Here is a 21,272-nt window from a genome sequence, read left to right on the forward strand (position 1 = left end):
ACAGGGATCCACCTCTTCTCGCAGGCGGCCGCAGCATGCCGCCTGTTCCCCCAAAGGCTAAAAAAGAGATCCTAGACAAAGGACTCTTCAAAGTAGAGACTAGGGTGAACTCTACTTCAGGGGTACGAGAGCAAGTACCCCTAAATTGCGTCCCGAGCTTCAAGTGGCTCTATGACGAGTACTTCTTGGCCGCCTGTGGCCTCGGCAGTCGGTGCTCTAGAGGTAGCCGGCCTGACGAATACTCTGTTTTTTCACGCCTTGTTTACTTGGAATTTTTACTAACTTTGCTGTTTATTTCTTTCAGCCGACGCCATGAGTAAAATAACAGCATCTAAGACTGCGGCGGCCATGCTGCGGGTCTCACTAATGAAGCAGTCGTATGTCGACTCCCCTAGCAAGGAGGCACCCTTGGTAGGCTTTGAAAACTCTTCTCCTTTTAGTTGTATTATGCATATACTAACTCTTTTTGTTTTCAGTCTGGCACTCCAAGGGCTTCTTCCTCGCAACAGCCGGACCCCAAGGCCCGGAGGACGACTGTTGCCAGCTCTCCTGGGTCTTCCAGGAAAACAGTGGCGGCTGAGAAGCAGCCGGCCACTTCTTCAAAAACCCAGGCGGGGCCGCCTAGATGTATGGACCCTCACTTGTAAAAAACTCACCCTTGCTTCTTTCTTGATTAAGTCTAACTTGTTTTATCCTTTTACTTAATGCAGCCGGCCCCCAGGGACTTGACTTGGTTGAGGTAGCCAAGTCAATGGTTAAAGTAGTTCCTCCCTCTGACAGGGAGGCGGTCAAGGGTGCCGGCACCCTAGACCTCGATGGAATTTCAGGGATCCTAGCTGAGGTATACTTAGCACCTTTTTGAGCTTTTGAGTTCCAGGACGCCTGTTAACTCTTTTGATTGGAAACTGACGCCTGTTTTTCTTTGTACTTAGGCCCTGCTCCGAGTCAACAGCCTTCGCAAGCCGATTGATCGGAAAAACAAAGAGGTAAAGGCCGCAAAGGCTATGGCCGCCTCCAGCTGTGATAAGGCAATGTTTCAAATTGCCCAAAATGAAGTACTGACCATTGATCTTCTTTATTATCAGGCGCAGGCGACCGCCGCTGTTCGGGCTCAGCTAGAGGCGGCCCAAAAGAAGGTTGACGAGCTGGAGGGGACCGTCACCAAACTTAAAGCCGAGCTGAAACCCCTTCGCCAAAAAATGCACTCTTACGAGGCCATGGAGAAATCTTTGGCTAACGTAAAAGAACGCCTGGTGACCCAGGAGAAGAGTCTTACCCAAGAGCTCTCGGACAAGGCCGAGCAAGAGAAACAAGAGCTCGTCCGGGAGATGGTGGAAGACTCCGCCCAAATCCAACGCATGACCTGGGAACGACTGTTCCCCAGTGCCGACTTTGCCTCATGGGAAAGAACGTACCGCCAGTGTTCGGAAATATATAATCAACAGATCCTGGCGGCTGCTGAAGAAGAGGCGATGGACGTTGCGTTGGAGGAGGAAGAGCCGGTTGTGGCGCTTGTGCCACTTGGGGGTAAGGCATCAAAAAATGATGCAGCTAAGGCCGAGTCCAGCAAGAAGAGTGCTGACCAGGCGGCTGCTGCTGATACTGAACTGCCCCCTTCTTAAGCTTTAAGTATATTTTTTTCTTTTCACGGCCTGCGTGCCGTTTGCTTTGTAATTACCCGGCCAGGGGGCCGGGGTTTTGAATATTCTGCTGGTCTTTTATGGCCGGCTCATTTTAATCAAATATTTTGTTTTTGTTCAAATTTGTCTAAGTATTTGAAGTTTGCTCACTTGACCGACTGTTGTGTATGGCCAAACGTTTAGACAGGTAAGTATGCCGCCTATGCCCCTGGACGACTGGTTGTCTGTTTCCAGGATAGATGATCAGTCGGCCATTTAATCAATCGGTATTCGAACTCTTTATTCAATTTGACCAAGTAAATAGAATTACCTAGTAGCCAAGGATTTTAAGTAGGAAAACAAGCGGCGGGTACCGGTTGTTTCCCTTTATTGCCAATGTTGGCTTTAAACTCGTTATTTTTTAACCTAGCAAGAGTATTGGTTGAGAGCCTTTGTTTATTAAAAACAAGTGGACGACTCATACCTTTTAGGCTTCATACTAAGTTTGAGTGACTATTAAGGTAACATAGGAGTTACTTAGTCTTTGTCACAATCTTGATTGAGTAGTAGAGGTATCAGGCGGCGTAGGCCGGCTAGACCCCTTGATTCACCAATGTAAGCTATTAACTTAATAGGTTATCCAGTAGGAATAGGGGTTCGAGTGCCCTTGTTTGTTTAAAACAGGCGGACGACTCAAACCTTTTAGGTTCCATACCAAATTTGAAGGAGTGACTATGAGTTAACTTTGGAGTTACTCAGTCGCCGTCACTTTGTTTGAGAAGTAGAGGTACCAGGCGGCGTAGGCCGGCTAGACCCCTTGATTCGCCAATGTTTGTTGGCTATTAACTCAATAGGTACCCCCTGCATTTATCCCAAGTAATACAGGCGGTCATCTGACTCAGATGTCAACTGCTACCACTGGTTTGGTTAGTGATAGAGTTATCCTTGTCTCAAAAACGGCTACGTGGTTGCCCTTTGGGACAGTCGTATAGGTGCCGTGTAATTAGTTTATAGAACAATGTTCCACCCAAAAGGGAGCTGCTCTCTGCGACGAATTTCATCCGGAGGGATGCCGTCGGACGCCTGCTATGATGTTGGGACAGGTCGAATTAGTTTTTTAGTTTTGATCAGGTGGATTGGCGCCTGGTCTGATCATTCGGCCGATGGCCTTGGTAAGTTCTTGGTGAACGTAGGTGCTAAGTAAAAGAAGGGTAGCCGCCTGTAAGGTACAGGATCGGCCAGGCCCTTATCTTTTTAGCTAAGTATTGTGAGTAAAATACTCGATGGAGAGTAGCCGACTGTAAAGGAACAGACGGCATGCCCCTCTAAAGATAGTGAAACTCAATGGAGAGTAGCCGACTGTAAAGGTACAGACGGCATGCCCCTCGTAATACAATATTGAATAGTAAGTGTAAACTTTATTAAGTAGCTCTTTACTTTACATCATTCAGAAGAAATATTTTTTAAGGTTATCTACATTCCAGGTTCGAGGCAACGGTTGTCCGTCTGGTGTTTCCAGACGGTAGGTACCGTCCCTGACTTCCGCATAGATTCGGTAGGGTCCTTCCCAGTTGGGAGTTAGTTTTCCAGACTCATTGGCCCTACCAACTGCTTCCATTTTTCTAAGTACAAAGTCCCCTACTTTGAGTGGACGCCTGTGTACTTTCTTGTTGTATGATCTAGTCATTCTTAGGCGATAGATCTCATGGCGCAAAACAGCATTGCCCCTTTTTTCAGGAAGTGAGTCTAATGCCAGGCGCATAGCTTCCCAGTTTGCCTCTTCATCATATAGCATTACTCGAAGAGTCGGCTCGTAGTGTTCTATTGGAAGAACAGCTTCTGCACCATAAGTTAGGAGGAAGGGAGTTTCTCCAGTCGCCCCTTTTTCAGTCGTCCTAATGGCCCAAAGAACATGTGGTAGTTCATCTGCCCATAGGCCGCCTGCTCGTTCAATCTTTTTCTTGAGACCGTCTGAGATGATTTTATTAAAGGCTTCTACCTGGCCGTTTGCTTGTGGACGGCCGACAGATGCAAAGTAATGTGCAATTCCTTGGTCTCCCAACCAGCTTTTGAGAACAGGCGTCTCAAATTGGGGGCCATTATCAAAAACCATAGACATGGGAACCCCGAACCGAGTGATGACGTTTTTCCAAATGAATGAAATTACATCTTTCGTCTTGATTCCCTTTACAGCCTCCGCCTCTACCCATTTAGTGAAGTAGTCAACGGCAACAAGTATGTACCTTCTGCCGCCTGTAGCAGGCGTATATGGCCCCAGAATGTCCATGCCCCACTTAGCAAACGGTAGTGGGCTGTGAATGGTAGTGAGGTCAGTAGCCGGACGGTGAATTAATTTGCCAAACCTTTGGCACTTGTCACATTTTTTCACCATCTCCATTGCATCTGCTTCCAAAGTAGGCCAAAAGTAACCCTGCCGCCTTGTCCTTTGAGCAAGCATCCTACCACCTATGTGGGAAGCACAGAAACCAGAGTGAAGATCATCTAGTATCTCTCGTCCCTTTTCAGGAGTAACACACTTTAAGAAGGGTTGAAGGTGCCCCCTCTTGTGAAGTTCTCCCTGTATAATTTCAAAACAGGAGGCTCGTTTTTTCAGTGCTGCCGCCTGTTGAGGATCATCCGGCAGTGTACCGTTTGTCAGATATGCCCTGATTGAATCCATCCAGGTTGAGCTTCTGTCTAGAATTCCAATAGGATTTTCCTCGATGCTTCTCTTCTCCATTACTTCCCAAAACACAGTCCGAGGAGTATCGGAGGAGGCGGATGATGCTAATTTCGAAAGTGCATCTGCCTGGTTGTTTTCTGATCTCGGCACTTGGATCAGATGGAAATCCTCAAGGGAGCCGACTGCTTGTCGGACCGCCTGTAAATACTTGATCATGGCCGGATGTGTTGCTTCGTATTCGCCATTGTACTGACTCACTATCAGTTGTGAATCAGAACAGGCGTCTATTTTCCTTGCCCCTGCCGCCTTACACATGCGGATCCCGGCTAGTAAAGCTTCATATTCTGCCTCATTGTTTGAAGCCTGGAAACTGAAGCGTAGAGCATACTCGAACCTGTCGCCCTCTGGAGATTGACATACGACGCCTGCTCCACAACCGTTTGAAGTAGAGCTTCCGTCCACATATACCTTCCAGACTTGGTCTGGAACTTGAGAGTCAGGAGGACGAGTCATCTCTACGATAAAGTCAGCAAAGGCTTGCCCCTTCACTGCTTTTCTAGGCTCGAAAGTAACTTCGAGACTCTGCATTTCTATGGCCCATTTGATCATTCGTCCGGAGGACTCCATGGTGGTAAGGGGCCGCTTGATCGGTTGGTCGGTATACACGACGACTGCATGTGCCAGAAAGTAGGGCTTCAATTTTTTAACAGCCATGAAGAGTGCAAGACCAAATTTCTCCACTAGGGGATACCTCAACTCGGCATTTTTCAGTACGTGACTGACAAAGTAGACCGGGAGTTGACAGCCGTCCCTTTCAGCAAGGAGCACCGCGCTTAACGCATGATCAGAGACGGCCAGGTACATGTAGAGATTTTCTTTGGGCAAAGGGCTAACCAGCCTCGGCAAGGAATGCAAGTGAACCTTTAATTTCTGGAAGGCGGCCTCAGCATCCGGCCCCCATTCAAACCTTGCCTTCTTCTTAATTGCCTGGAAAAAGTATAGGCATTTGTCGCCTGATCGGCTTAGGAATCTTCCCAAGGCCGCCAGACAACCTGTTAACTTCTGAACCTCTCGAACGGTACGAGGCGACTGCATGTCAGTGACCGCCTGTACCTTCTCGGGGTTCGCCTCTATTCCTCTCTGGTTGATAAGGAATCCGAGAAATTTCCCAGACTCAACTCCAAATACACATTTCTTGGGATTGAGCATGACATGGTGCCGCCTGAGTGTGGCGAAAGTCTCTCGGAGGTCCGTCAGATGATCTTTCTGAAGTTTAGTCTTGACAATCATATCATCAATGTATGCCTCGACGTTTCTCCCAATCTGATCAAAGAACACTGTGTTTATCATTCGTTGGAAGGTAGCCGGAGCATTCTTAAGACCAAACGGCATGACCGTGTAACAGTATAATCCCTGATCAGTGACGAAGGCCGTCTTCTCCTGATCTTTCTTCCACAAAGGAATTTGATGAAAACCAGAATAGGCGTCCATAAAACTCATCAAGGCATGGCCGGCTGTTGAGTCGACCAGGTTATCAATTTTAGGCAGAGGGTAACTGTCTTTGGGGCACGCCTTGTTCAAGTCTGTGTAGTCTACACACATTCGCCAGGTGCCATTCGGCTTTTTAACAAGTACCACATTTGCAACCCAATCTGGGAAGTAACATTGCCGAATGAACCCTGCATCAAGTAATTTTTTGACTTCGGCGGCTGCCGCCTGACCTCTCTCTTCACCATGGTTCCGCTTCTTTTGCCGTACCGGCTTCTTTTTCGGATCCACAGCGAGTTTGTGTACTGCCAGATCAGGACTAATGCCTGGCATTTCATGGACTTCAAATGCAAAGATGTCCTTGTATTCTTTCAACAAGTTGTGAAAGTCGGCACCAAGGTTTCTTAGAGCAGCCGTCCCTACTTTGACTGTTCGGTCAGGATGGGAGTCGTCTAATATCAGGTCCGCATGCTCACCAGCCGGCTGAGGGCGGAACTCATCCGGCCGGTCCTCTGCCAATGATTGCTATTTTCTTGCTTTTCTTGCGGACTCAGTCTGGAGTGCCTTTCTCTTTTTGTCGCCTGTTTCTTGAACAGGCGCACTTTCCTTGACATTGTCAAGGTCTGTTTTTTCTCCACTTGACCCAGTGGCCATAACAGTGGGCTTGACATCCGAGAGATAGCACTCTCGGGCCATCCTCTGATCTCCCCTAAGGGAGCCGACTGTTCCATTGTCCCTTTCAAACTTAAGCAGCATAAGTGACGGGATTATAACAGCCTTGGAATTATTCAGGGTTGGTCGACCCAGAATCATGTTGTAGGCAGAGAGTTCCTCTACCACTAGGAACCGGACTACCATGTGTCGTCCTTCCCCTTTTTCGCCCAGGCGGATGGGTAGATCTACTCGTCCCAGTGGGTGGACGACTCCTCCCCCAAACCCTATTAAAGGGTGGGAGGCCGGATGTATGCAGTCCGTCTGATATTTCAGTTTTGATAGACATTTGCTGCTGATGAGATCTGAAGAGCTCCCGGTATCTATGAGGATTCGACCAACCCTCTGGTTGGCCACTTTACATTCAATAACGAGAGGGTCGTCATGCGGCCCCCTTATTCCTCCTAGATCCTCTTCAGTGATGACAATCTCAGGAAATGTATATTTGGACGGTCGTTCTTGGTGAACGGAATTTACATCTAACCGCCTTATATTATCTTTGTTGCCCCTAATAGTGGGGCCGCCTCCTGAGAAGCCGCCTGCAATGGTGTAGACGACTGCATCATCTGTATCAGAACTGTCAGCCTGCTGATTCTTTTTGGCCGACTGCTTTTTTGAGGAAGTGTTTCCCGCAGATTTCTTGACATAAGTGTCAAGATCACCTTGATCAGCCAATCGGTCTAGGTACCGCATGAGACTGATGCAGTCATTGGTGTGATGACCAATGTCATCATGATAAGCACAGATTTTGTCTTGGTTCCGGTTGCTCGCAGAACCCTTCATGGGGAGCGGCTTCTCAATTGAGAGCCGTCCCTTTATTTCTTTTAGGATAAACTGGTTATCCTTGTTAAACACATATTTTGGGGAGTATGGTTTGAATTCTTTTTTCTTTTTCTGGGCCGGCTGTTTAGAGGAATCAGCCGCCCAGACCCCTTTTCTTTTTTCATCCTTGTTGGACGACTGTTTCTGTCGTCCCTCTCTATTGTCGAACCTCTTCCCGTCCGACTGTTTCATCGTACACAGATCAGTCGCCTGTATATAGGCTTCTGCTTCAATCAAGGCCTCTTGAAGAGTCGCCACCCTTTTTCGAACTAAATCAAATTTGAAGGTAGACCCGTCTTTGAGACCTCTAAAAAAGTCAGTATAAGCTACCTCATCCGGTAACCCTTGAATCTGTATTCTCATCAGGTTGAACCGCCTGATGTAGGAACGAAGCCCCTCCTTTTCACCCTGCTGAATTGTTCCCAAATCAAGGGTCGTTTTCTTCGCAGGGATGTTCATTGCGAAGTTGGAGGCAAATAAGTAAGCAAGCGTCCTGAAGCTGTTTACACAACCAGTCGGCAGGTTGCCGAACCATTGCTGTGCAATTCCCTTGAGAGTCGCTGGGAAACACTTGCACCAAGTGGGATCATCCAACCCTTGAAGGTACATCAGGTTGGTGAATGCCATCAGATGGTCTTCCGGGTTAGTAGTGCCATCATAGGCGCCTACTAAAACATTTTTTACTTTGGCCGGCTGAGCGGCTTCAGTAATTTCCTTGGAGAAGGCCGACGGCTGTTCACCAAGTCTAAGCAGCCGTAGCTGCCAGTCCATAGGTTGGACGTTTTTTGCTGCAGGTCCACCAAATGGAGGTGGCTGCATAAAATACTGTTGTTGCGGCACAAATGGTAAGTTTGGTACCGCCTGGGCACTATGAAAGTCGGACTGACGGGAGGTGCCGCCTGACTGACTCTCATGGTACGACTGAGTTGGCCTCATCGAGGCGTTTCGCAAACTGTCCTGAAAATTTGAAGTAGAAGCCGACTCTGATAATCGGTCACTCTTCTTCTGCTCTAGCAGGTGCCGAGCATCTGTGAACGTTTGCTTTGACCCGTCCGCCTGAATATGACGAACCGGTTTCCTATTTCCCGTAGGGTAACGGAATTTTGTGAAATCAAGAGCAGACGGTTCCCGCTTCTTGGATTTAGGATGGGGAGTCGCCTCTCGCCCTTGAACTGGCTTCCTCCTCAGTGAAGTGGAAGGTTTCTTGGCCGACTGCTCTTTGACTGAAGCAGGCGGTTTTTTGTTGATCAACTCTTGGATCTCTCCCTTGAAGTCCCTCATGAAGGTCATGAGTTCGTTCCTTGTGATGGGAGCAGACCCATCAGTCGGCTGTTGCCGAGCAAGCGGTGCGCCTGCTGGCTCGCTTCCTGTTTGAAGATACTCCCGTTCCCTTATTTCAGTATGACGGGTACGGCGGGCCCTTAGGGTCCCGTCTGGAGCTGTATGAGTTTCAACTTCAAATTCACTTTCGGTATCATGGTCCGACTGAACTTGAGGGTCGTCTAGGGGACGCCTCTCTTCTGGAGTCGGTACAGACTTGGATGCCATCTCTGAAGTACTCTCCCCACAGACGGCGCCAAATGTTTCGGGGTTTTCTGATGTCCTGCGGGAGAGTTACAATTCCGAGACTGGAACCGGACGTCTGTACCTGCAAAATAACGGAGACTCCTGAGAGCTCCGCCTCCAACGGTCAAGTTAGTACCTGATTAAGGAGTAATCAATACAGAAAGTAAAGTAATGAGATCTCTCTAGGTGAGAGTGCTTAGTGTTGGTAATCTGCGTTGTTAGCGTGATTAGCCGGTTGTTAATAAGTCTGTTCTTCTCTGCTTGATCTCTTAATTATTCGGTTGTTTTTTTGTTCTCCTGATTAATGAGGATTAATCGAGTATTTATAGCCTTGGGAAGCGTGCAACTCTCTAGGCTTAAGGTAAACCTAGGGCTGATCGGGCCTCTAGACTGAAATGGGCCTTGATGGCCGGTTGTCCCACTTGGCATGGGTGGACACGTGGCGTGTCTTAAGTGGTCCGTGGAGGACGTATCTGTGACTGACACGTGGCAAGCTCCTGTTGGCCTTCGTGAAGGACACGTGGCGGAACCTGGTTGGTCCACTTGTCAGACGGTGATTGGTGGATAAAAATCCCCTAATCAGGCACAATTTAGAAACCGAAGAAATTTGGGGGCATAACTTAGAAAAACCCTAATTTATTTATAAACTAAAAATTATCTTTCTTTTAAAATATTTATTTTTAAAATTAAAATTATTTTAAATACTAGAAATTATACAAATATTTGGATAAAATTGTATAAGGTTGTTTTTTTTTTTTTTTTGTAAATAATTTAAATCCTAAATCACTATTCGTAATTTTTTTTTCTTGTTCAAGTCATAATAGAGACATATTGTAAACGAGTTTACTAGTGTTAATGAGGTTCAGATTTATATCGGTTTGGATTATAATAGAGGTCCATGCTTAAATGAGTCATATTTATCAGATACCAAGTCTAATCGGATCGAGTTAGAATGGATCATTTGATAGGTGTATCAATTTATGTAGTAGTTCGATTCAAAAATTAATGAATTTGTTTATTTTGATCAATTTTGGCTGGATTGTGAGCGGTTTGTTTCAAGTTACTCCGTATAATGAACGTGGTTTTATATTGAGTCAAGACTTAAACAAGTCAATTTAATTTCAAGTATCAAAATTTATATAGATCATTAGGACAAAAAAAAAAAAAAAAAAAAAAAAAGTGCGTGCCTCAAGAGGATCAGCACTAGGCACGCAGAATCACAAAATTTCCTAGTACCTTTCTGTTCCAAAATACTCCCGTTAATGATCAAAATTTCCAAACTTTTCTGCATAATTAACAAGTACCGCCAACTTGCCATTAAAATCTTAATATACCTAACTCCTGCTTTTCGACCAGATTCTCTGAATTATATAATTCTTAATATAATTACGTGTGTTACATATATTTATAGATAAACTCTTACAATGTTTTTGTTCCAATTAAAAATAATAAACCCCAATAAAAGTTAAACACAACGATTGTATTCAGCAAACACTAAACAGAAGCTCCTGAAACTGTATCAGATTATCAGCAGTAGTAGTACTGCAGTAGTTCCCTAACCAAAATATTCACTATTCAGTGCCCGTTAATTTATTTTATTGTTTCATTTCTTTATTAAAGAGCAAGAGCAGTACATACAGTATTATTCTTTGTGTTTCTAGATACTGCTTGCAAAGTTGCAATAATTTGCATCCTTGTTAAAACTACAAAATTTTGTACTCTCTCCATATTTTTTTTAAAGTGTTACGGTTTAACCGATATATAATTTTAAGCAATTTAATTAACTTAAATAAAATAAGAGGTAAGTGGCGTAGTTGAAATATTAAAAAATTGAAAAAGAAAGATAGTAGGGTTAATATTTGGAAAAATGGAAACTAATAACCCCACCTTTGTCACTTCTGTTCAAAACAATCTCACCTTTTCGAATTGCCAAAATAATCCCACCTTTGATCACCATCTTCTCAAAATGAGCCTTTTATCGGTTTGTGGTAGCGATTAGCGTTTTGATCCGTCAAAACACTATTAGGAAAAAAAAATAACAGTGTTTGGCAAGATGGCTGTGTAATTAACTGTTGGCGGTAGAGGTAGCTTTTCTCAAACGTTAAAAATAGTAGCGTTTAAGAGTAGCATATAGCGTTTGTTAATTTTTTCTTACATTTTTTTAAAAATAATTTATACGATTATTAATGTATTTTAGTATTGCAATAACTACTTTTGCCAAAAACTCATATTATCAACCGTTACTTTGACAGTTAACCTTTACTCACTACTAATTGGCAGCTACTCGCTATCGATACGGCTACCCGCTTTTAACCGCTAAAAGCTAACTATTACCGCTAATTTTGCCAAATAAGGCCTAAGAAGGTAACCTCCATTGTGGATGGCCACACCCTAATGTACCATTATGGTTGGTCATATAAGAATTTGTGCTAATTAAAATAATTAACTGTTTAGATTATTCAAAAATGGATTTAAGTTTTTTTTTTTTCCTAAGCAGAAACGGATTAATATATTTTTCATTTTTGAAAAAAAAAGGGATTAATATTATGGACTATGGAGTAACACTAATTTTTTCACCACCAGACAACATTCCACGTGGCTTACACTCAGCTGATGCAGTCTTAATTCTTTTTCCCGTTACCCGCTCCACATATAAATATCAATTCCCCCCCCCCCCATTTCCTTCTCTCACTCCACACTGTTCCCCACTCCACTAAAGTAAACCCACAACTTTCCACTATTTCAAATTTCATTCAATTTTTTTTTTTCTTTAAATTTCCAACCACTTTCTAATATTAGAAAGAAAGTAAGATCAACAATGGCAGACACCTCCAACGGTCGAAAATTGGTGGTGGAAATCTGCAATGCAAAAAACTTAATGCCAAAAGACGGTCAAGGAACCGCCAGTGCGTTCGTCATGGTAGATTTCGACGGCCAACGCCGTCGAACTAAGACGATAACACGAGATCTCAACCCACAGTGGGACGAGAAGCTCGACTTCATTGTGCACAATGCTGAATCAATGGATTCAGAGGTATTAGAGCTCAATATTTATAATGATAAGAAGACGGGAAAACGGTCGAATTTTCTTGGGAAGGTGAAGATTGGTGGTGCTGCTTTTGCGAAATTAGGATCGGAGAGTTTGATTTATTATCCATTGGAAAAACGGAGTGTTTTTTCGCAGATTAAAGGGGAGATTGGGCTTAAGGTTTGGTATGAGGATCCTCCTTCGCCGCCTGCTGCGGCGGAGGAGGAGAAGAAGGCAGAGGAGGAGGGGAAGAAGGCCGAGGTGGAGGAGAAGAAAGACGAGGAGAAAAAACCCGAGGGCGGGGACGAGAAGAAAGAAGTTGAAGTTAAGGAAGGAGAGGGGAAGGATAATAAGGGTGATGTTAAGGAGGAGGAGAAGAAGCCGGAGGAGGAGAATACGCCTCCTGTGGCAAAGGATGAAGGTAATAAGGAAGGTGATCATCAACCTCCGCCTCCGCCGCCTGATCAGGCGGCGGCGGCGGAGGTGGTTAACCCGCCTGTTGCGGAGAATGTGAACGTGGGAGTTAGTGAGAAGAAGAATACAGAGGTTTCTTTAGCTAGTCCTACTGTGACTGGTGGTGGTGGTAGTGGTTCTGCCATGAGGAGTGATCTCGAGGTACGCTCTATGTCGGGGTCAGATCGAAGACAGGGAACTGGGTATGATTTAGTAGATAGGATGCCGTTTCTTTATGTTCGAGTCATAAAGGCGAAGATATTGAGTTCGGAAGGGGAGTCATTGAGCTTTGCTAAGCTAGTGATTGGTACTCATAGTATCAAAACGACGTCGGAGAAGAGTGGGAAGGATTGGGATCAGGTGTTTGCGTTTGATAAAGAAGGGTTGAATTCGAGTTCACTAGAAGTGTCAGTTTGTACGGTGAACAAGAAGGAAGAAAAAGATGGTATTGTGAAAGTTGAGGAGAAATCACTTGGAACGGTGTCGTTTGATTTACAAGAGGTACCAAAACGCGTACCACCTGATAGTCCGTTAGCGCCTCAGTGGTACACTCTAGAAGGTTCGGAAGGTACGGGTGCTGATGTGATGGTCGCAGTTTGGGTTGGGACCCAAGCCGACGAGGCGTTTCAGGAGGCTTGGCAATCGGATTCGGGTGGGTTGATTGCTGAGACCCGAGCCAAGGTTTATTTGTCTCCAAAATTGTGGTATTTGCGTGTAACGGTTATCCAAACCCAAGATTTGCAATTAGGTTCGGGATCATCCGAACCAAAAAGCCGAACTCCTGATCTTTATGTTAAGGCTCAGCTTGGTGGTCAGGTCTTTAAGACGGGTCGGATGACGTTGGGGTCCACTAGTCCTACGTGGAATGAGGACTTGGTGTTTGTGGCTGCGGAGCCGTTTGATCCATTTTTGGTGATCACGGTTGACGATGTTACAAGTGGACAATCGGTCGGGTTTGCAAAGGTGCACGTGGCAAGCATCGAACGGAGGACGGATAATCGGGTCCAACCTAAGTCAAGATGGTTCAATTTGGTTGGGGAGGATGAGAAGAGTAAGCCATATGCTGGGAGAATACACTTAAGAACTTGCATTGAAGGAGGGTATCACGTGCTTGATGAGGCTGCTCACGTGACTAGTGATGTCCGAGCCTCGGCTAAGCAACTAGCTAAACCTCCAATTGGTTTGCTTGAGGTTGGCATTCGAGGGGCTAACAACTTATTGCCCGTCAAAACTAGAGATGGTACTTGTGGTACCACGGATGCTTATGTTGTGGCCAAATACGGGCCTAAATGGGTTCGTACACGAACCATACTTGACCGGTTTAACCCTCGATGGAACGAGCAGTATACGTGGGATGTATATGACCCGTGTACTGTTGTAACCATTGGGGTGTTTGACAATGGGCGGTACAACAAAGATGAAACAAATAAACCCGGAAAAGATATTCGTATTGGTAAGGTAAGGTTGCGTTTATCGGCCCTTGATGGAAACCGGGTTTACTTGAACACGTACCCGCTTACAGTGTTGCTTCCTGGTGGCGCACGACGGATGGGTGAGATTGAGATAAGTCTAAGGTTTACTTGCTCATCATGGATTAGTCTGCTTCAAGCATATTCAAATCCAATGTTGCCTAGAATGCACTACGTATGTCCATTAGGCCGAGCCCAACAAGACATCTTGCGCCACACAGCGATGAGAATCGTTACTGCTAGACTAGCTCGGTCCGAGCCACCTCTGGGCCTTGAAGTGGTCCAATACATGCTTGATTCAGACACTCACATTTGGAGCATGAGGAGGAGCAAGGTGAATTGGTTTAGAGTAGTCAGTGGGCTATCTAAAGTAGCCACTTTGGCTCGGTGGCTTAATGGGATACGAACTTGGGCTCACACACCAACAACCATCTTGGTCCACATCGTACTCATAGCTATTGTAGTCTGCCCACACCTTGTGCTCCCAACATTTTTCATGTATGCTTTCCTAATCCTAGCTTTCCGTATAAGGTACCGTGCCAAGGTCCTTCTTAGCATGGACCCTCGGATATCTTGTGTAGATGTAGTGTCCAACGACGAGCTTGATGAGGAGTTCGATGGGCTACCAACAACACGACCACACGATATAGTTCGGGTCAGGTACGACAGGCTAAGGGCCTTGGCAGGAAGAGCCCAATCATTTTTGGGGGACATGGCAGCCCAATGGGAAAGAGTGGAAGCGTTGTATAATTGGAGGGATCCAAGAGCAACAGGGATATTTTTGGTATTCTGCTTGATCGCTTCGATAGCATTTTACGTGGTACCCTTTAAGGCTTTTGTGTTGGGTTCAACATTCTATTACTTGAGACATCCCAAGTTTAGGGGTGACATGCCATCGGTTCCCGCCAACTTTTTCCGGCGTCTACCCTCGCTTTCCGATCAAATTCTATGAGTTTGTACTGGGGGCAGGGGGGGTTAAAGGTTATTTTGTTAAGGGGTGCACTTTCCTGGTGTGTGCATTAGATAATGTTACTTCATGATTTTGTCAACTTAATGAAGGATCTACCACTTTTGTTTTTATTCTCTTAAACAAGACTTGTGCAAAGTTTGTAATTTACTTGTATATTTATTTTGTATTCTTTTGATTTGGGACACTGAAATGCGCAACTTTTAAATTTTAAATTAAAGAAAGTGGGCAATCTAGGCATTAATGGGAAAAGATGAGGAGATTTAATTTTGGCAGTTGATTAAATGTTACCGTTTGAAATTCCATTAATCATCTGTCATTGAATTGATTGAATATTCTCAGGAGAAAAACAGAAAACAGTACAGAACTCTGAATATGATCATGTACATGAAGTCTTGGTAATTGTTATTCTAGGAAACTATTTGTATAATGAAATTAATACTCTTGTTCACCTAGGCGCAGGGTGTAAATATTGCTAGGGAAATTCAAAAGTTCAAAACAAGATAATGGAAAGCTAATAGGGAATATATTGTAAGTATGATATGATTTTAAGTTCGAGCCTAAGAGTTGCTGTAACCTCAAGCTTCAAGTCTATCCTCTAAGTATGTCTAATCGAGTTCAGGCTTAGGTTACTCTATTAAGCTCAACCCCTAGCTCGAGCTTGAGTCGCGTTCCAACATAGGAAACTTCTTTCAAACTATGATATTCATAACTGAGCTCTGCAGACTGCAGTGTTCCTGAAACTCTTCATTCGTAATGTAATCTAAGCAACTCATCTCAACTATACGGCTCATTAACCATTTAACCACTTTAATTAGTTATAGGCTCATTGTTATCTTCTATAGACTCTTGCAGCTTTACATCCTTGCAATTAATGGGGAAAAGACGAGAAAATTCAATTTTTGCAGTCCGGTAAATGCAACAGCTTGAGATTTATTACGGAGTATTAAACTGTCAGTAAATTGAATATTCTCAGGAGCATAGCATAACAGAAACATACAGAGCTCTGATTATGATTATGTACGTGAATTATGTGGTCTTACATACTATATATCAAAGAAGTTGGTGATTGTTAGTGTAGTTTTGTATGAGTTTAAGGTTGGTTTATACTCTATACTCAGCTGAACTAGCTCGAGCTTGAGTACGCATATCAGAACTTTCTTTCAAACTAAATTCATAACTGAGCTCTGCAGACTGCAGTGTACCTGATGCTGTCTTCATTCGATATTTAATCTAAGCAGCTCATATCACTTACTCTCATTAGTCATCGTGCTCGTGTATAGACTCTATATCACTGACTCTTGCAGCTTAACATCCTTCCTACTGAGTACTGAGTATGTAAAACATAGCTCTTCTATTAAAATCAAGAAGTTCACAAAACTATATGATCCATTTTCCACAAAAAATACTTCTCTGTAGTACCATTTACTATTCTTATCGAATTAAGTAATCAAAATTTATTATTAGTCCGTATTGTACAAACACAAATTGGATTTCATAAAAAAATCATTGTAGGTGGCTCATCTACACCAATGTTTATTAGATTTCCTAGCAGAAACCAATTTCGTTAACAAAGTTTTAAGTCTTCTGGAACCAGCACCAGGTTTCAAAACACCATAATTCTCAGCTTTTAACCCTGAGCAACTGCCTTGTCCTCCATCAGTCCCCCCACACCACCCGCCATAGCTAAATGTATCATGCCACTTACTCCTCTTGAGAATTTCTCGATCAATTTTTTCAAGAACGCGATCATTTTTCTTGAACTTCCTAGCAAATGGTCGGTTACTAAGGACCATTCTACGAAAATCCTTGAGGCCAAGAGATCTTGGATGCTGCTTAGGAGGGTTATCCCAACTGATGTAGTGTAAATCATGATTAATTGTAGTGTTTTTGTAATCCTGAGAGTTGCATATGACTGTTTGGAAGTAGCCCTCTGGCGAGGACACGAAGTTGGTGTAGTAGAGCAGTAGTGTCCTTGGAAGATTTTCCCATCCTACTATGCAATACTCAGCAAAGGACCTTGATAAAACAGTCCAGGCAGAGCCTGTAACATGAAAAATACAAAAGCAAAAAGATTAAAGAGACATGATTACAAGAATCTAACACCTTATTATATTAATAATGAACCGACCATTTGATAATTACAAAAGATATTAATATTAAACTGACAGTTCAAGTATGATTATACATTATATATAAAATACAGTTAACAAAAATTCAGAGCTCAAGTACTGTTGGTACAATTTTACAATCTAAAGCATGTGCATCAATGTTAGAGTTAGCATGTGCATCATCTAGATTATCTAGCCCAAACTGCATCTGTTGGACATAATTTTATTTTAGAGATTAGTTATTATTTTGATGAAGTATGACAAAACAGAACATTTTAGCAACTGACAGAACAGACTACTTTTGCTGTGAGTCAGCTACTTATATTTTTGACAATGATCTGATCTGAGGATCTAATACACAAGACCATGTAGAGTAAAATAGCATATCTTGTTACTTTACCAAGGAAAAAGAAATCCTTTCAATGATTAGCTTTTCCAAAATATTACATTACCCACTAAATGTTTGCCATGGTAATCAGTGGGAAACTACTAAGGTGCATGGGGTGTTGGTCGACACCACCCCGTTAAAAATTAAAATTACCCGTAAATTCTGTTTCTTTTTTCTTAAATATCTACTTATATAATGTCAACATCCTATCTTCAAAAATCTAGCTCTGCCCCGACTACATAATGATATTGATATAGCTTAGGCATGAACAACATGTTCACCCTTGAATTATAACGAGTTAACGACAAGCTTTCCATATATATATCAAGAATAATAACGTCCTTTTATTTAGATGGTAAACATTTTTTTGAAAAACAATTTCCCTTAATCTTATTTAATGTTTCTTGGTTTGGTTTGTAAAAGGTGAAAAATATTTGCTCAAAATGGAAAATAGTTTTCCTAATTGTGGAAGACATTTTCATTTTAATTTAAAAAATAATAATAAAAAAATACTCATTGTATTACGAAGTATACATTAATGCATATATAGTCAATGGATTTTAATCAAACAATAATGCATTAAATATATACTATAAGTACTCTCCACCTTAAAAATAAAATTGTATAATAACCCTAAGCGAAAATTTAAATTTAAAATTAAAATTAAAATAAAATGAAAAAAAAAAATAAAAAATAAAACTAAAAACTAAAAACTCCTATGTATACTACTATACTTTCAATATATATACTAGTAATTATACTGAAAGTATTAGACCTATATATAGCACTACCCATACTAAAGATACATGTGCTATTGCATGACAATGAGGCTTTATTTTAAGGGTTTTGGTCTTTTGGAGGGATGTAACTGCTGTATCGATGGACTTTTCAAATAAGGAGGTCAAGTCAAGGGCATAGAGCATATATAGTAGTACAAGGGTAATTATAGTTTAATCAATTGTTAAATCAATTTATGCAAAGTGGATTAGTGGTTTAGACTTCAAATCATAAGTGGTTGATCATGAATACTTTATCAAATCAGAACCAAATATATAATCATTAACACATGTCACTGTCACTTTGAATCTCAGCAACAACTAATTATTCAATTTGTAATGATAATTATTAAAACCAACAAAATTGACTAGATCAAAAATATAATTAATGAATAATAATGTACTTGTAACATTTTTTATTGTGATAGACAAAATGATGAAAACTATGTGCTCGTATGAGGTTCACCCCTGAACCTTTCTATCATTCTAAAATTCTATGGCCTACCATATTACCACTAAGAAAACATAGTAAAAATATCTTGTCAACTTTACATGTCCTTGCTAGTTTTTAAGAAAGTAGATCTCGAAATTTATTCTACTAAATTTCCTTGGGACAACTCGAGAACCACAGTTGGTAGGAATCAAACTTATGACATTAGACAAACGACCACCAAGTACATCCGATCCGTGGATATAGGGTGTTGGGAAATTAAGCTAATAATACAATTATGCAAAGAAGTCACCTCTATATTGTACGAGGCCATTAAAGCTAGCTCTTATAACGTTTTGATGGGTCATTCATGTGAATTTAAGCTAAGGGCGGTTCAAAGGCCACATGATTCCCTTCAATCACCCACACACTTTGCGTGTATTCTCTTTCTAAACTTCACATGCAAATGCTTTTTATCAAAAAAAAAAATTTGCCCCAACAAAAATTAAACGTAACAATAATTATTATTATCAAAACCGCTAACTTTTACAATGATAAGTTTAAAATTCTAAGCTACTTCATACAAGTACTAGTCTGTACTACATACTACTATAAGAGAAGAAAAAAAATGTGGAATAGAGTAGTTCATTTTTATTTAAGAATGACGGATATCAAATGCACCTTAATGGCTTTGCCACGGCCTACATCTATTGGAAATTCTTAAGGAAGAAAGAAAACATACTACTAATTCAGTCAATACAAAAGTTAGTGGCAAAGCCAGGATTTGTAATTATTCGGGAGACAAATTTCAAATGTTTAATTATTTGACAAAAAATTTAGTTAGAAAAAAAAAATTGATCACATAAATTGTTTAATATATATTTGAAATTGCATCATTTTTTTTTTTTTGAAACATATATTAATATCATTAATAACTATAAAAATGATATAATTTGCAGTAATGCATAAAAAATAATTAGACAAAAAAAATTAGAGAATAATTAACCTGTGAACAGCTTAAAGGAACTTGGAAGACCCCTTTGCTTAACAGCCCACCAAATCTGTGATTTATTTAGACTGTATAAAGCCGGATCAATTATCACTGGCTTTCCCCTTTTATTCCTGAAATAAATATTTACCATTCAATATTATTATAATTACTGCATTATTTACAACACCCTTTTATGGCTTTTAACCACCGACACAATCACTAGTTGAAAAAAAACACTTACAATTTCCAACCCAGTCTACTGGAATGCTGTACAAAATTTGAATCTCTTGGTACGTCAGAAAAGGCATGAATTAAATCTGCCAAAAAAAAAAAAAAAAAAAAAAAGTCAACAACTAAATTACTCCGTAAGAGGTACAAATCACTCCCGCCATCTCGACTTATTATTAGTTCAGATTACACTGTCAACGTGACTATTAATTCAAGAAGCCAGGGACTTGAGGGTTGAGGCGAGTGCTCAATACCTCGTTTCGAATAGAAAAAAAATAAAATAAAAGGGTACTCACCATACCATCTTGAGTAACCAAAGGATAATCAGAGGCACTCAGATTAATAAACCAATCCCATTGACAAGTCTTTAGAAGAATGGAAATGGCATGTAATGTAGCGGAAAGCATAGTTGGACCTCTATAAGTAACTAGATTTGGTTTACCAATAATCCAAACATTTCCAACTTGAGAAAAAACTTCATTCTTTGATACAAATTCAGCTACTTCTAAATGCTGTGATTTCGAAGCTCCATAATCAAAATGGATCAAGTAGTAATTACCCGGATGATAAAGCGCAAGTAATGTTCGCTTTAACTTAGGAACGTCATTTGTTGATGCTGAGATCAAGTATGCAAATGTGACAGGATAAGTTTTGGTAATATTGGGTTTTATGACTAATTTGAAGGAATTATTAGTGGGTATAATTGTGGGTTTTGTTAATAATATGGTTGAGATGTACATAAGGAAGATTATGATGGATGATAAAATGAGGGTTAGCATTAATTTTTTGGTACCCATTATTAGAATTAAGGGATTTTATTTTTGGGTATTTTTGGGTAACATAAGGGAGAATAATGAAAGAACAGAGGATGTAGTGTAGAAAGGAAAAAGTCAGGTTTTTCTGGTAATAAAGAGGTAAAGGGTATGTTTGGAATTTAGGGGAAGTATTTTTGTTTAATTTTTTGGGAAAAAAATGTGGTATTTTTGGAGGTGGAAGAGTGTAGATTTAGAACTTTTTGGTGGGGGATTCTTTGCTTGGATGTTAAGCCCTCCATCTGTCAATTGAGACATGGTTGACATATTTTTATTAGCATTGTTGAATCTTGAATGTCTAACACCAACAACAACAAATCACAAATGGTTGCCTTAGCTTTATTTGTTGAGGTTCGGGTGGGTGGATTTATAACTCATCATGGGTAATTGGGTGCATACCAAACTTACTTCTTTGTAATAAATTTCTCTAATCTAATTTGGTTAGATCTAATTTTTAAATTTGACTTAAGTTTTGATCTTATTTGCACACAAATTTTTTTAGATGAAAAAAAATGTTAGTATATATTTATCTAACAAGATATCATTAGATTGCTCTCGGTTAACAAGTCTAAAGTAGCTGTAGTGTTAGAAAAATTATAGGAAATGAAGAATTAGGGACATGTTTACACTGTCTTTAAAGCAATTTTAACGCCCCACTATGATTGTTATGGGTTATCGGTTAATATGCTTCTAGGATTTTCCCTAAATTCGAGATCAATTAAAGCAATGT

At 41.4% G+C, this 21,272-nt stretch overlaps 2 protein-coding genes across 2 annotated transcripts; one reads left to right on the top strand and one right to left on the bottom strand.

Annotated features, from left to right (window-relative positions):
• Positions 1-11,590: 11,590 nt before the first annotated feature.
• Positions 11,591-15,124, top strand: LOC110715197 (FT-interacting protein 1-like). Its single transcript, XM_021893767.1, has one exon. The coding sequence runs from the start codon at positions 11,708-11,710 to the stop codon at positions 14,789-14,791; it is 3,084 nt and encodes a 1,027-aa protein (XP_021749459.1). The 5' UTR covers positions 11,591-11,707; the 3' UTR covers positions 14,792-15,124.
• A 1,026-nt stretch (positions 15,125-16,150) lies between these two features.
• LOC110715198 (beta-glucuronosyltransferase GlcAT14A-like) lies at positions 16,151-20,920 on the bottom strand. The gene is made up of 4 exons (XM_021893768.1): positions 20,032-20,920; positions 19,744-19,819; positions 19,518-19,633; positions 16,151-16,850 (listed from the first exon to the last, which is right to left on the bottom strand). The coding sequence occupies exons 1-4, from the start codon at positions 20,525-20,527 to the stop codon at positions 16,327-16,329; spliced, it is 1,212 nt and encodes a 403-aa protein (XP_021749460.1). The 5' UTR covers positions 20,528-20,920; the 3' UTR covers positions 16,151-16,326.
• Positions 20,921-21,272: the final 352 nt, after the last annotated feature.

The sequence above is a fragment of the Chenopodium quinoa genome, unplaced genomic scaffold (assembly GCF_001683475.1).
Source record: "Chenopodium quinoa cultivar QQ74 unplaced genomic scaffold, ASM168347v1, whole genome shotgun sequence".
Lineage (NCBI taxonomy): Eukaryota > Viridiplantae > Streptophyta > Magnoliopsida > Caryophyllales > Amaranthaceae > Chenopodium > Chenopodium quinoa.

Excerpts from the sequence above, each read along its gene's own strand:
- LOC110715197 (XM_021893767.1), top strand. The coding sequence starts at position 11,708 with ATGGCAGACACCTCCAACGGTCGAAAATTGGTGGTGGAAATCTGCAAT.
- LOC110715198 (XM_021893768.1), bottom strand. The coding sequence starts at position 20,527 with ATGGGTACCAAAAAATTAATGCTAACCCTCATTTTATCATCCATCATA. Across the intron at positions 19,820-20,031 it reads TCCTTTGGTTACTCAAGATG|ATTTAATTCATGCCTTTTCT; the intron begins GTATGGTGAGTA and ends TTTTTTTGGCAG. Across the intron at positions 16,851-19,517 it reads TTCCTTTAAGCTGTTCACAG|GCTCTGCCTGGACTGTTTTA; the intron begins GTTAATTATTCT and ends TTCATGTTACAG.